This window comes from Pseudopipra pipra, chromosome 2, assembly GCF_036250125.1.
Source record: "Pseudopipra pipra isolate bDixPip1 chromosome 2, bDixPip1.hap1, whole genome shotgun sequence".
Classification (NCBI taxonomy): Eukaryota; Metazoa; Chordata; class Aves; order Passeriformes; family Pipridae; genus Pseudopipra; species Pseudopipra pipra.
The window spans coordinates 2,310,412-2,323,807 of record NC_087550.1 but is presented as its reverse complement, the minus strand read 5'-3'; the positions used below and the strand labels follow the sequence as shown (position 1 = coordinate 2,323,807).

Genomic DNA, 13,396 nt, shown 5'->3' with positions numbered 1-13,396 from the left:
CTGTTGAAACAAATTGCTTGTTGCTCTGGCTGCAGAGCTGGGAACAGAAGCCTTCCCGCTTGCTGCAGGAGGGAGAATCCTTGATTTTGAACCCATGGCACTTTAGGCTCATCTCTAAAATGGTTTCTGGAGTTGGTGATGTTGAGCTGCCATGCTGTGCGTGTTTGAGTAGGTGTTCTAAAGCCATGTCCTCACCTGTATCTCTCCCTGGTATGTGTAGCAGCTCCAGATGCACTTGTATTTTCAAGGTTTTATGTGTGCTGTCAGCACCAAGGAGCGATACTTGCCTTTTTTCCTCTCTCAGACCACTTTCTTCTGGAGTACACGAGCCCTCCTGAGTACACACAGGCGCCTGCCCTTTTTCCCTGGGTTTCAAGTCAAGAGGCATAAGCTAAATCCAGCCAGCCAGGCATGTGCCATGTGCTGAGAATGAGTCATGGTCAGAGTCAGCGTCATGGTGATGTGACTACCAGGTTTCCAGACTGCAGCTGTCTTGTTCCTGCTGATTGCAGTGCAGATGGATAAGTGCACAGGGAGGAGTGCAGCTGGCAGCCTGCTGGTCCCCAAGAGTGGCACTGTTTGTGTAGGGCGTTGTCCTCAGCCAGCCTGTTTCTAAGTCACTGCCCAGCACATGTGTCGTGGTTTAACCCCAGCCAGACACTAAGTATCACACAGCCCCTCACTTGCTCCCTCCACGCCTTCCCCCCAAGTGGTACAGGCAGAAGAATCAGGAAAAAATACCCCTTCACAAAATAACAACCAAAACAACCCACCACCAAAAAAAACCCACCAAAATTTGTGGATTGAGAAAAGAACACTTTATAAATTGAAACAAAGTAAAATACATTCCTACTAATAATACTAATGATAATAATAATAATAACTTTTGTGAAAGAGAGAAAATAAGTGATGCACACTACAATTGTTTACTGACTGGTGGCCAACCTGTCAGCAATCAGCAGTTCCCAGCCAACTCCTTCCAGTTTATATATTGGATGTGATGTTCTATAGTACAGAATATCCCTTTGGCCAGTTCAGGTTATGTTCCCTCCCAGATTCTCACAAACCTCCTTACTGGCAGAGCACGAGACACTGAGAAGTCCTTGACTTAGGGTAAGCCCTGCTTAGCAACAGCCAAAACATCAGTGTGTTATCAACATTATTCTCATACTGAATCCAAAACTCAGCACTGCACTAGCTACTAAGAAGAAAATTAACACTATCACAGCTGAAACCAGGACAACCTGACAAGTTTTCAGTGTTCAGACAGAAGAGGGAGTGTGAATCAATTGTAAACAAAAATAAATAAATACAATTTTTTAAAAAAAAAATCATTAGGAAGTCTATTGAGGAAAACAGCATCTCCTTGATACTGAGATTTTCCCCTTATTAACTTTTTTGTGCATGAGCCTGAAATGTTGTAATGGGTTTCTGGGTTTTCTAAAGGTGATCTTACCATCAAAACTATTTTTCCGACTAATAAGTCAACTGCTTTCTGTCTTAATTTCATTCTCTTACAGTACCATTATAGAAAACAATTACTCTCTTTCTTTTCCAATCACTTAGATTCTTATCTTCTCGGGTTTGGTAAATTTGAAGTTATTGTAGTCACTTGTTCCTTTAAAACTAAGAACTGCTTATCTGACACATCAACAGCAATCTAAACCAGAATTTTTCCAGTCATCGTAAATATAATAAAGCACAATCGCTCCCTTGGTGGGGGTTTGGAATTACAAGTCATCACTTTTGATTTGAAACATCAAAAATCTCGTGTAAACATTTTGCCTCAGCTTGCATGGCTGTGACATGTTTGGCGCCAGACTCCTGGACCTTTCCTCAGGAGTTTGCGCTGCACTGTGTCACACTTGGTGCCCTGGGACCATGCACTGTGAAAGCATTCATGGTGAGTAAGGGCGTCCCAGCCTGGTCCTACATCAATGTGAATTTTATCAGAAAATTGGGGAAAATATGAATTATTTATATATGCATTTAGACCTCAGGAAGCGACAGCTGAAAACAGAGAGACCGGTGAGGATGAAAAATGATACACCCTGATTCTTTTGTGATGTACCTGGTGTTATTTTCCCGTATTTTTCACTGGCTGAAGCCAGGAGGCAGCTGAATGGCAGCATTTATATTTTTTTCAGAAAAAGAGATTCAGGCCTTTGTTTATTTCTCTGTAGAAAGTGATACTTCCCACAAATGACTGCAGAGAGATGTGCATATCGAGGACACTGAGTGTTTCAGATTGCTTTGATAAGAACAAATAGCCTACAAATCACTGGATAGGAAATGGAACATGGCACATTGTCTTAAACTATCTCCCTTAATAATAGTTTTTGCAAAACAGCAACATAAATACCTGGTAGTCATGTTGCCGAGAGGCATTCAATGGTCCTCATTCAGATACTTTAAGGTAAAAAGTAGTTAATTAGATCTCAGAATTTAACAGGATTAACAGTTAAACATATTTTTGAACAGAAGATGTTGGCAGCTTTTTGCTCACTTTTTGTTTGGAATTAGGGAAAGATTTGGAAAGTGAAATTGTTCAGAATTTTTTTTTTTTTTTTTTAAGGCATGAACAATCTTTAAGGCTTGACCTCTTTGCTAAACATACTGAGACTCTCACATTTCCTCTGCATGTAACTCTAGTACCCAGATTTACTGTGCCCACTCATTTCAGACAGAGAGTATAAACAGTGGGTTTCTCACCCATTCCTTTCATCCCAAGATGATAAACAGCTGAGTTTCAGCCCCTCTGTAGAACTGCAATGCTCCATGACAGATAAGGCAACTATCTCTGTACCATCCCTGCTCTGGAGTTTCTCCTCTGTCACTGTCCAGTCTGTATCTGCCCAATCCCCTCGGAAATGCCTGCTTCCCACTCTAACTTGTGTCCCTTCTCCTACCAGTTTGTTTCTATAGGCACATTCAATCTCTCATAGTTTTCACTTCAACTGGGATTAACAGATCACTGAATTATTTGAAAGGAATCTAAATTTGATTGTGACTGCCGTTTCCTAGATGAGTCATAATGGCCAAAGATTTGTACAGAAGCTGAAGATTGTATATGAGCTTGTCTGTTGTATGTTATTATTGGCCTGAAGATTGGGATTGTTTCATTTCTCTGGTGTAGAGTTGTACTTTCTTGCTTCTTTTATAATTGTCTCTAGAAGTGTCAAGCACTCCTTGAAGACATGAAGATTTTTTTTTAAAATTCAAAAATGAAACACCCTGAGCTTAAATTGAAAATATTCAATTTGTGTCAGTTAAATAACGAGATATCTTCTGAGCACCTGGAAGGTATTCCTAAATAGTACTAGTCAGACCAATAATTAATGAGTATTTAATATGCAAAACAAAATACTGGTCGGTAATTAAGTACCACCTTGGATCTCAAGATCTCAAAAACGCCTTCTTAGTCTAAATAAATGAAAATTTCTATAATTCTACTCTCTTTGGAATAAATAGTTACTACCACTGCTTTCACGAACAGGATACTTGAAGTTTATAACTTGCCCAAATATCAGACCAAGAAATAGACACAACACTGTAATATTTTGTTCTAAATATGAGGAAACCAATGAGTTACAGGCAAACCCTCGATCAGCATTTACAAACCTAAGCAAATCGCAGCAGTGCATGGTGGGAGGACAAGAGACAATTGATTTAAGTTGAAACAAGGGAGATCAAGGCTGGATGTGATGAGAAATTTCCTCACTGGGTGGACAGCCAAGTGGTGGAGCTAGTTGCCAGAGAGTCTGTGCGTTCTTATTCCTTGAAGTTTTTCAAGACCTGACTGGATCAAGCCTTGGCTGACCTTGTAGCTGACCCTGCTTGAGCAGGAGGTTGGGCTAGAGACCTCTGAGGTTGCTTCCCACCTGATTCTCATATGAACCTACAATACTACATCTGTCAAATACAATAGTTGCTCCATTAACATCTGGCAACTATACTGGTCTGTAGTTTAAGTCCTAAAACTGTAAATTCCTACTCCTGTGAGTGCATTTAGTGATACCGATAGTCCCAGTGAGGTTGATAGGATTGCTGGTAAGAATAAGGCATTAAAAGATCACATCACTAGTCTGGAAACTGCTTTTCTTTTGGTTTTTTGTTCAGTGACTGGACACATCTTCCCTGAAAAGCCCACACGTCAAGGAAGTTATACAAAAGGCAAAAATATTATTCCTTTGGTAGTTGTGGTTTTACATGCTAACTTCCTGTCTTTACAAACAGGTTATTCCTCCTAATTGCCATGTGAAAAGCCATGATTAACACAGGGAAAATTAATTTACTTTATAATTGAAAGTGCTGTCAAATAAAATATGCCCTAATAGAGGAAAACCTCTTCTCTGTTTTAGTAACCTTAGATATCAATAGACTGCAAATCAGACTAAGAATGTGGTCTTTGTTGTAGATGTTGCTATTATTGTTGTTCTTTTAAACCACATGATATCCCTGTGACAGAATTGTTTAAATTTTTCTATGAAACTTCACCCTTTGCCCTTTCCACAGATTTGCAACCAATGTGATGCCCTGTTTCTACAGGGATTTATTTTCACGTATCAGTATCCCCTCTGTTTTTACAGGTGGGCAAAAAAATATGTTCGTTTGACAGGGTTACTTTTGACCTACAGTAAGAAATGTCTAGTGAGAAGAGAAGTGGAAATTCAGTACTTAGAAGCTAATTTAATTTGTGGAAATGTAATTGAGCAACCAAGACAGATTTCTGTCTGTTAGAGGTTTTCAGGTGAGTTTTCAGTAGAGGACTTGAGCAGCTCTTCACTGCTACCAAGAAGGCTGAACTTTTCTCTCCTTGGCACTACTCAACTAATGGAAAATTGATAATTTAGAGTTACTTCCTCCATGCAAGAATTGCATCCCATTAAGTCTCTTATCAGGCTGCTTCATGTAGAATATGAGTCGTGTTTTGTGGAGAAGCATTTATAATTCCAGGTCAGACTGTAACTGCAAGTTTAGCAAAGAGCTTTTCAGTTAAAAAAGGAACTGTTACTGGGTAATATGCTTACACACAAACAAGAGCAGCTAGGAGCTGAATCTTGGGGAAGAGCATGTTTCTCTCAGGAATTCATGTGTGTCATTTTTTGGCCACTTCTCTTACGAATCACAGACTTGCAGATAATTTGAGCAGAGTAATGCACACTGATGTTCCTTTTGAGAAATACTGAACCCACACACCTAGAGAAGCCTAGTGCACATCCGGAATAGTGCCTTAAAATTGAAACTCAAATGTTTGAAAAATGGTAATTTCAACTTCCTCTGTTTGGGATCATTTCCTTGGAAAAAAAAAAAAAAAAGAATCTCTAATATCATAAAACTCAAATCTCTTTGATCTGGTTTTGGCACATTGAGTTGCAGCTTCTTGGCTTCAACATGTTCCAAATTCCAATATTATATCATATTGTGTTTCTGCTTCATTTTCATAATACACCTGGAGTCCCCTCTATTCATTCAACAGGAAGCCACTATTCCTCGTGCCTAGTGAATGTTGGCAAATTTGATTATTGTTGGTTTCCTCCATGTGTTTATCAGAGGATGCTGTTTTGAGGGTGCTTAACTACTTGATACAACAGCGTACCTTTACCCTTGCTGAACAACAGTTGTTTTACTTTCAGCATAAAGAACACCAAAGTGCAGAAGGGCTCGCTATTTTTAATGTGCATTTAAAAAATTATATATTTTTGGACTTCTACTGTAAATATCTTACACGAACTACCCTTTTTTGAGTAACTTTTTTTTTTTTTTTGGTCAGTGTCTGTGTATATTTTCAAAATGCATTATTTTTAGGTTTTTATTTTCAATCTGTTCTTTCCATCAGTGATTTGTGGTTGGAATGCTCCCTAACATGCCTTTCTTTTACAAGTAAAGTTAGCCTGCCAGGATCTGTGCCATTTTGAAGTTTATGAAAATTTTCAGCTGTGGTTGAAGGATAATTTAATGTTTGATAATTAACTGCTGACCATTTCCATTGAAAAATCTAATATTTTGCAATAAATGTCTGGTTTTGAATATTTTAATGAAATTGAGGTTTGGGGGGCAAAGAAAAGAGTTAAGAACCTTTTCAAATTAATTTTAATTGTGGTTTACTTTTAATTTACATTTAATAGCAAGCATTATGACCTTGACACAGCAGTCCTGTACTGAAGAGGTTTGTGTGTGGGCTAAATGCCTTAGCATATTATTAATTTTTTTAATAAACTTTCTTTTATTTTCTAGTAGCTTCAGAAAAAAATATTCCATTTGTAAACGTTAGGATGCTTTAGAAAGGGTGTAAATGTCACTGTTCCATTTCAGCAACATTTCAGAGCAATATTTACTAGAGATTTTAAGTTATTTTGCCATGGAAAGCTCTTGATGCAGAGGAATAATGATAATGTAAAAAAAAAAAATTTACTCCGGGTTACACAACAGTTCATTAGAAAGGCTTGGAGCAGAACCCAGACTGCCTGATCATTATTTCAGTCTGTTACCCATTTTCCTCTACCACCTGCTTTCAGTGTTTGAAAGACTGCTGCTTAAAAAGAAATTAAAAATATGTGGATTAACATTTTAAACTTATTTTTCATATATCAGAATGTATATATGTGTTTTCTAAGGTCCTTACCAAGGATCTTTTTTTTTTTCCTTTTTTTTTTCTTTTTAGTTTTGCTTTATTCTTTGCTTTGTTTCATGTCTATTCAATTTTATTTATTCCATGTTTTCTTTTTTGTTTTGTTTTTGTTTTTAGTTGTGTCTGGTAAGTTGAAATTTTATTGGCCATCTTCTAGTCATCGTATCACTGTGACGGGAACTTCTCCTCCCCTTCCCATCCATCCCCTTCCATGTCCTTCAACCAGTCAGCTCCCATCTTTTACTTGTTATTGACAAGACACATCGAACAGAATAAATTCTGCATGAAGTATGGGTAACTTAATGGCAAAGAGAAAGGTAATGGGTTGCAAACTTTCTGTCTGTTTTTATGTGATGTAAATGAGTCAAATCCTAATGTCTTCTTTCTTCGGTGACTGCAATTAGTTGAACTTCAAAGTGTGCTATAAAAAATAATGTTTGGTTTAGAGGTCTCAAGGATAAAAGTTGTTCTCTCTCTTTACATGGATTATTATTTTGGCATCTTTTACAGTCTTATCATTACATACCACATGTGTGTGACCCAAGGTGTGAAATCAAACTGACATTAAAAAAAAGAAACAGTGAAAATGCTTCCAGTACAGTTAACGTTGAATGGAATTTAATAACAGTTTCACTTAACCCTGCTTCATTTCTTCTGACATTGAAGCTAATAAGACTTTTATTAATTTACCTTAATGGGAATAGATTTAGAATAATACATATCCGGGTAATAAGCATATATATTTAGAATAATATCCATACAAATACATACTTAGAATAATATCTAGAGAAACATGTGCCTATTTACATTTTATAAATTCTACCATGCTTGCCTGTAAGACTAAATTCCCCCTTCTTTTTTGTGTTCAGTAGTCCCTGAATGGTCATCTACAAACACAAGCATTCAACTATTTCTCCAATGGTCAGAAAAAATATCTCTTTATAGCTGTATCCATCCTCAAGTACAACAAAATCTAAAACCTTATAAATCCTCTGCACTACCACAGGATTTTGGAACCTCAGTCCCATTTTGTGTGACATTGTGTCACAGTCTAGTACAGAACCAACCAAGCCCTAAATTCAACTCGGTGCTAAATTTATTCTCGTTATTAGAATGTAAGAGAATAACAAAGGTGCTTCACCCTCATCTCCATTTTCCCCATCATACCTTACAACCCTGTGGCAAACCCCCAACCAGTTCACCTTCTGTTCTAAATGAAACCTGCTGTCATCTCAAAGTGTTCCCACATCTTCTTCCGAGGTACTGGTTCAGCGTTTCAGAGCTAAATGTTTTGAAGTCTGCTAATTGCTGTAGGTCAATCTTACCTTCACTTTGCATAGTTTCTTATCTAAGGAAATGCTAGGGAAGGTAGCATTTGCATCCAAATGTGCATAATAGTATGTTAGGCTTTAAAAATTCCTCTGAAAGATGGAGGGTAATAGGAAGAGTATATTCTGATGTGAACTCACTAGGGAGCAGAAACACAAGGCGTGGGGAACAGATAAATGCAAATCTTGGCCCACAGGAACACTGAAAGTGATTTTTTTTTTTAGAAAGGACTTGAGTGTTATTGAATTTATTCTAGATAAAGCCACAATAGCTTGATATTTGTAAAACTCATTATTATAAAACATGTCTTTGAATTATATATATTACACCGTTTCTAATGAAAAATCTTGTAAATACATAAATCTTAGGAAGGAAAAAAAAAAACAAACACCAAAAAGTGTTCAAGTTATTGAAGTCAGATACAAAACATCCCCTTTATTCTCAGTCCAAAGAAGAAGGAGAGCATAATTAGTTTTGGACAGATGATCAGAAGAAATTGGAAATTAATAAGTAAATGGGCTTTCATTGAATGCACATTTTTTAAGAAATAAAAGTTAACAGCGTATAAAACACACTAGATTTTTTTTCTGTGCTAGCACCACCAAGATATCTAATGCTGTCATCTATGCTGATTTTTTTTTTTAATGTGACTGACATGATTTTTTGACATTCTGTTTACCACTGGATGAAGGGGTTGTTGAAGTCTGTACAAGTCAAACAGTTTGGACAGTGCTGGCAGTATTTATAACGTTAGGCTGAGCAGATGTTTCAAATTTGCCTTCATTTGCATATATATTTTGTTTGAACATGCTCTTGCCTATGTAAATGAGGAAGACATTTAGCTCTGCTGTTCCTTTAAATTCATTCCTTTTCAGTGTTTGAACTGAAGATTTTAAGTGGTTATAATTTGTCGAATGGTATTTCTTGGGCTTTTAAGTTTTTTTGAGTCCACGACTACATCAAAAGTCTCTTATATAAGCAATTAAGGGCTTTTTCTCTCCTCAGTTTTCCTAAATCAAAGATGATGAGTTTTGTACATGTAAGCCTGACTTTGTGGTTACTCAGCAGTCTTTCTTTCAGTCCTTAACAAAGTGTGTCCTCTGGACCAGTCGTCCCTCGAAGGTTTCTCCATTCTGACTTGCAGCCCTATTCGTCCTTTAAAAACTAAATTGTAACAGATTTGTTTGTACTGGTGACTGTTGCTCTGCAAGTTGTCTCATCAAGTTGGTGGGATTTATTTCCTTGTACACACGGTCAGCAGTAAAACCACATGTTGCACAGTTTTAATTGGGAGGTCCAGACCCTAAAAAAATCATCTGAGCGATGCCAAGGCCATTAGAGACTGATGTGTCTTTGTGCTGCCTCTCCTTATTAAAGAAACTTTTCTGGTTTACACCACTTAAAGTCAGTAGGCTAATTATTCTTTTGAATCGGTTGATAGCAGTGTGATTTATTTTTTGGTTTTTTTCGGTGCTTTCCTTTCAGAGCCTCCACAGTTTGTTGTAAAGCCTCGAGATCAGGTAGCTGCACTGGGGAGAACAGTGACTTTCCAGTGTGAAGCAACTGGGAACCCTCAGCCAGCCATCTTTTGGCGGAGAGAGGGAAGTCAGGTAAAACAGCCTTTCTCTGCCTTCTTCCTGGGATGATTTTACATGACAGAAAAATATTTTATTTATTCTTTTAAAGGGTGTGGAAAACAGGTTTAGAGCTTGGAGTTGCTGGATATTTATTCTTTACTTCTAAGTCACGTGCTTGCTATGTGATGTCAGCCCTACAAGGAGGGATGTCTATGTTTTGCTGTCTCCCATTTTCTCCATTAGTGTAAAAAAATAAATCTGTAAATCAGCTAGAAACATTCCACGTTTCACTGCTGTGATAATCTAATTCATCTAACAGAGAGAACTTTTAAGAGATGGAGGTGGAGATGACTTCTGCTAAAGTTTGTTGGAAACCCCCAAATACTCTCAGATTTTCAGAAAGTTTCCCTCTGGGTTTGTGGTACAGCAGTTAGTTTGCCATGTGTTTTTGAGTGTCTGGCAAACTAACCTGTTTGCTGTATTGATCTGCATCACTGCATGGGTAGGACTCTAGTTATGGGCTGAGGAAATCTACTTTCCCACTCCATCAGTTGATTGACGGACCATACCTGAATAGGTCACTTTTTCTCCCAGGTTCCTTACTTGAATGGGAGGGAAAATTATTTCCAGCCTCTTTGTAAAGGATCTTGAAAGCCAGTGGGTGAAACACAATATAGCACAGCAAGAGAATCACAGTTTTCTTTCAGAGTCATCTTTTGAAGGAGGGATGTGACACAAAGTATTCTTTATGGGAAGGAAAGAAGGAATATGGGGTTCTGGTTTTCCTGTGAATGAAGGAATGAATGGTGCAATAGCATATGACAGGGTTCTTTGTGTTACAAAACAATAGGTCAGAGAAATTGAGAACACTTAGAGATTGGCTTCTTTACTCCATTTGCAACATTTCTGTCTGAATACCTAAGTACAACTAGACTGCAAACCAAATTCAGATGACAATCTTCAATAGTATAAGTATACCAGAATATTATTCTTATATTTTTGTGTTAGCTGGATCTTGTTTATTTATTTTCTTATTTTACCAAGTGTTGTCTAGAACATCATTTTTTTTGGCTCATTTTTGGCTCTGCTGAGTGATGACCACTTGTGATGATTGAAGGAACTGAAAGAGGAGGTCAACAAACAGGGTTTGCTAATACTGAGTTAGAGGATGTTGTGTCCCATGCCTTTGGATGATTTTTGGAAATGCAAAATGTAATTAAACAAGAAAGAGAGTTAAAAAATAGCCTCTGTAACCTCTAAGTATTTCCATTCACAAATTTTTCAGACAGTAGTAGAAATTTGGTTTCAGTATTTGATGTGAAGGACTTATATTATTTTGATTGCCATTCTGATTTTTGACCAGTGTTGGTAAATACTATGTACTTCATGCCAAAACTATCTAAAAAGGCATAGGATTTACTTCTGTATCATAAGACTTTTCATAAAACACAAACACTATGATTAGCAAGAGCTAAAGAGCATCAGTTAGAGCATGGTGCTTATAATGCCAAGGTTGTGGGTTCAGTCCCCATACAGACCATTCACTTTAGGGGTTGGACTCAATGATTTTGTAGGTCCCTTCCAGCTCCGAAAATTCTGTGAACTAAGCTCAGTATCTCTTTTTTTTTTTTTAAACTTCTCCATTCTTAGGAAGGGAGATGTTAAAATACAGATAAGTAAACCAACATCTGCATTTAAATGAAAGAAATCGAATGCCCTGGAGCAAGTTCTAAAAAAGAACATAAAAGCAAATTACTGAGGTTCACCACAGTTGCTTGCACCATTGTGGTATCTGTACATATCACATCTTCACTAGTCTGTTTAACTTTGTGCAACATCTGACATTAACCATAGAGGATGTTAGAACATTCCCAAAAATCTTACACAATTATGTGTGCGTATCTGCACCTATTTTATCACAAAAGATCCTATAGAATACCACATTGTGGTATAGACATGCTTAAGACAGGAAGAGCCACAAGTTTTCTGTATAATGTAAAAAGATTGATTTGTTTAGATATATTAAAGTTAAGATTACTGATGTTTGAATTTGTTTAACCCTTTCCCCCCCCTCCCCCCCTTTTCTTTCCTGTACATCTTGCAGAATCTGCTTTTCTCATACCAGCCCCCTCAGTCATCCAGCCGATTTTCAGTTTCCCAGACAGGAGACCTCACTATCACCAATGTCCAGAGATCTGATGTTGGGTACTATATCTGCCAGACTTTAAATGTTGCAGGAAGTATCATAACAAAAGCCTACTTGGAAGTTACAGACGGTAATCATGGATTCAGTTTATCATTTCCAAGTTTTTGTTTTTGTTTTGAAGACAGCAGTGGAGTGATGTGACACTGCTTTGAAATCTGCTTTGCATAAATGTGGATTGCATGTGTCTTTGAACATAAAAATCCTGTTTTGGCCGTCTCTGTCAGGGGTTTAAAATTCTGGATATTGTGTTACACTCTATTTCCATTTTGTATTTGGTAAGTACATTCAGTTTATGGATTTTTGTCAAATCTGTTAATGTTTATCTGACTCTTTTTTACCTTCCCCCACTACATTGAGTTTACCTTCAGATTATTTGCTGACTCGCTCTTTATCCCTACTGTTGTCCATTTGCTTAGCATCTCCCTTGTTTTTTAATATTCCATTTTAGCAATGAAAAAATCTCAACCTATGTGGAGATCAGCAGGATAACATACAAATTAAAATTATTATACATCTCTTTTTAGGAGTAGTTGGGAAAAAAATTAGGATGAAAAAGCTACAGGGAGCATGACTACAAGCAGTACTACATGCTAATGTGAGGCCAGTTTCTAATTATGAGAAATACTCCATATTTTTAACAGCAAAGATACTCAGGGAAAATATTAATCTTAGCACCTATGGAGAAACAGGATAAGAGGAGGGAAGCTGTTGTCTGAGAATAGTTTATATAAAATAGCCCTTTGCACTACAGAAAACACAGAAATAATGCAGTACTAGAAACATGCAGCGAACCTGGAGAATAAAATTTTTTATTTACACCCCCTGAACTGAGATTGGAGGAATAGGACTACATCCTTTCTGGTTTCTCACAAGTGATAAGCCACATTTTGTGATCCTCTTTTATCCAATTTTTTTCACTGGGGAGAAGGCTGTGGCAAAGTGAGAGATGAACTTAAAATAGAAAATTAAGAAAATGAGTTTTTCAGCTAGTGGCCTATGTCATCTGAACTTGGAAAAAAACCACTTTAAATATATTTTCTTTACTCTATGCACTGGATTATATGTCTGGATATATGGATATCTGATATATATGGTAGGTAAATATATGATAGATATATAGAGAGATATGATTTTAAGGTATATGGATATCTGATATATCTGATATATGGATATCTGATGGGTAGTTGTTTTCTGTAATGTCTTGGGACAGTAATTTTTTTGGTACTTTCATGAAAGTGAAGGCAGGATATACTGAATGATACCTAGGTGTTCTTAAAGATAATAGAAGTTGCCATCAACTTCAGTGGCACTTAAATTAACTGTGAATTTCAGTGGCATTGGATTTCTCCTCTAGAGCACAGATGGGTCAGACTCTTACCACTGGCAACTGCAAAGCTGATTACAAGCTTGTCAAAGTCAAATAGAAATTTTAGGTGGGCTTATTTTTGACTGTCTCTGCAGAGAAAGATACTAATGGCCTCACAGTGCAATGCAACAGGTTGGGACAAGAACTAAAGGATAAATGAAGCAGTTGAAAACAGAGTGTCATTTGAACATGCAAATGAAATTATGGGTGTTGGAATTTAGCCAAAAAAAGCAGTACTAACACCCTGTCTGTTGTTATGAAAAGTAATTTAGAAATATCTGATGTTC

At 37.1% G+C, this 13,396-nt stretch overlaps 1 protein-coding gene across 8 annotated transcripts in view; it reads left to right on the top strand.

The window, feature by feature from the left end:
- Nucleotides 1-13,396, top strand: part of ROBO1 (roundabout guidance receptor 1) — a 707,409-nt gene that overhangs the window by 635,486 nt on the left and 58,527 nt on the right. For all 8 annotated transcript variants that reach the window (XM_064643066.1, XM_064643092.1, XM_064643074.1 and 5 more), the window contains 2 exons: nucleotides 9,446-9,570; nucleotides 11,642-11,813. In XM_064643066.1, coding sequence (XP_064499136.1) covers nucleotides 9,446-9,570; nucleotides 11,642-11,813 — 297 coding nt within the window. The remainder of the gene's footprint in view (nucleotides 1-9,445; nucleotides 9,571-11,641; nucleotides 11,814-13,396) is intronic.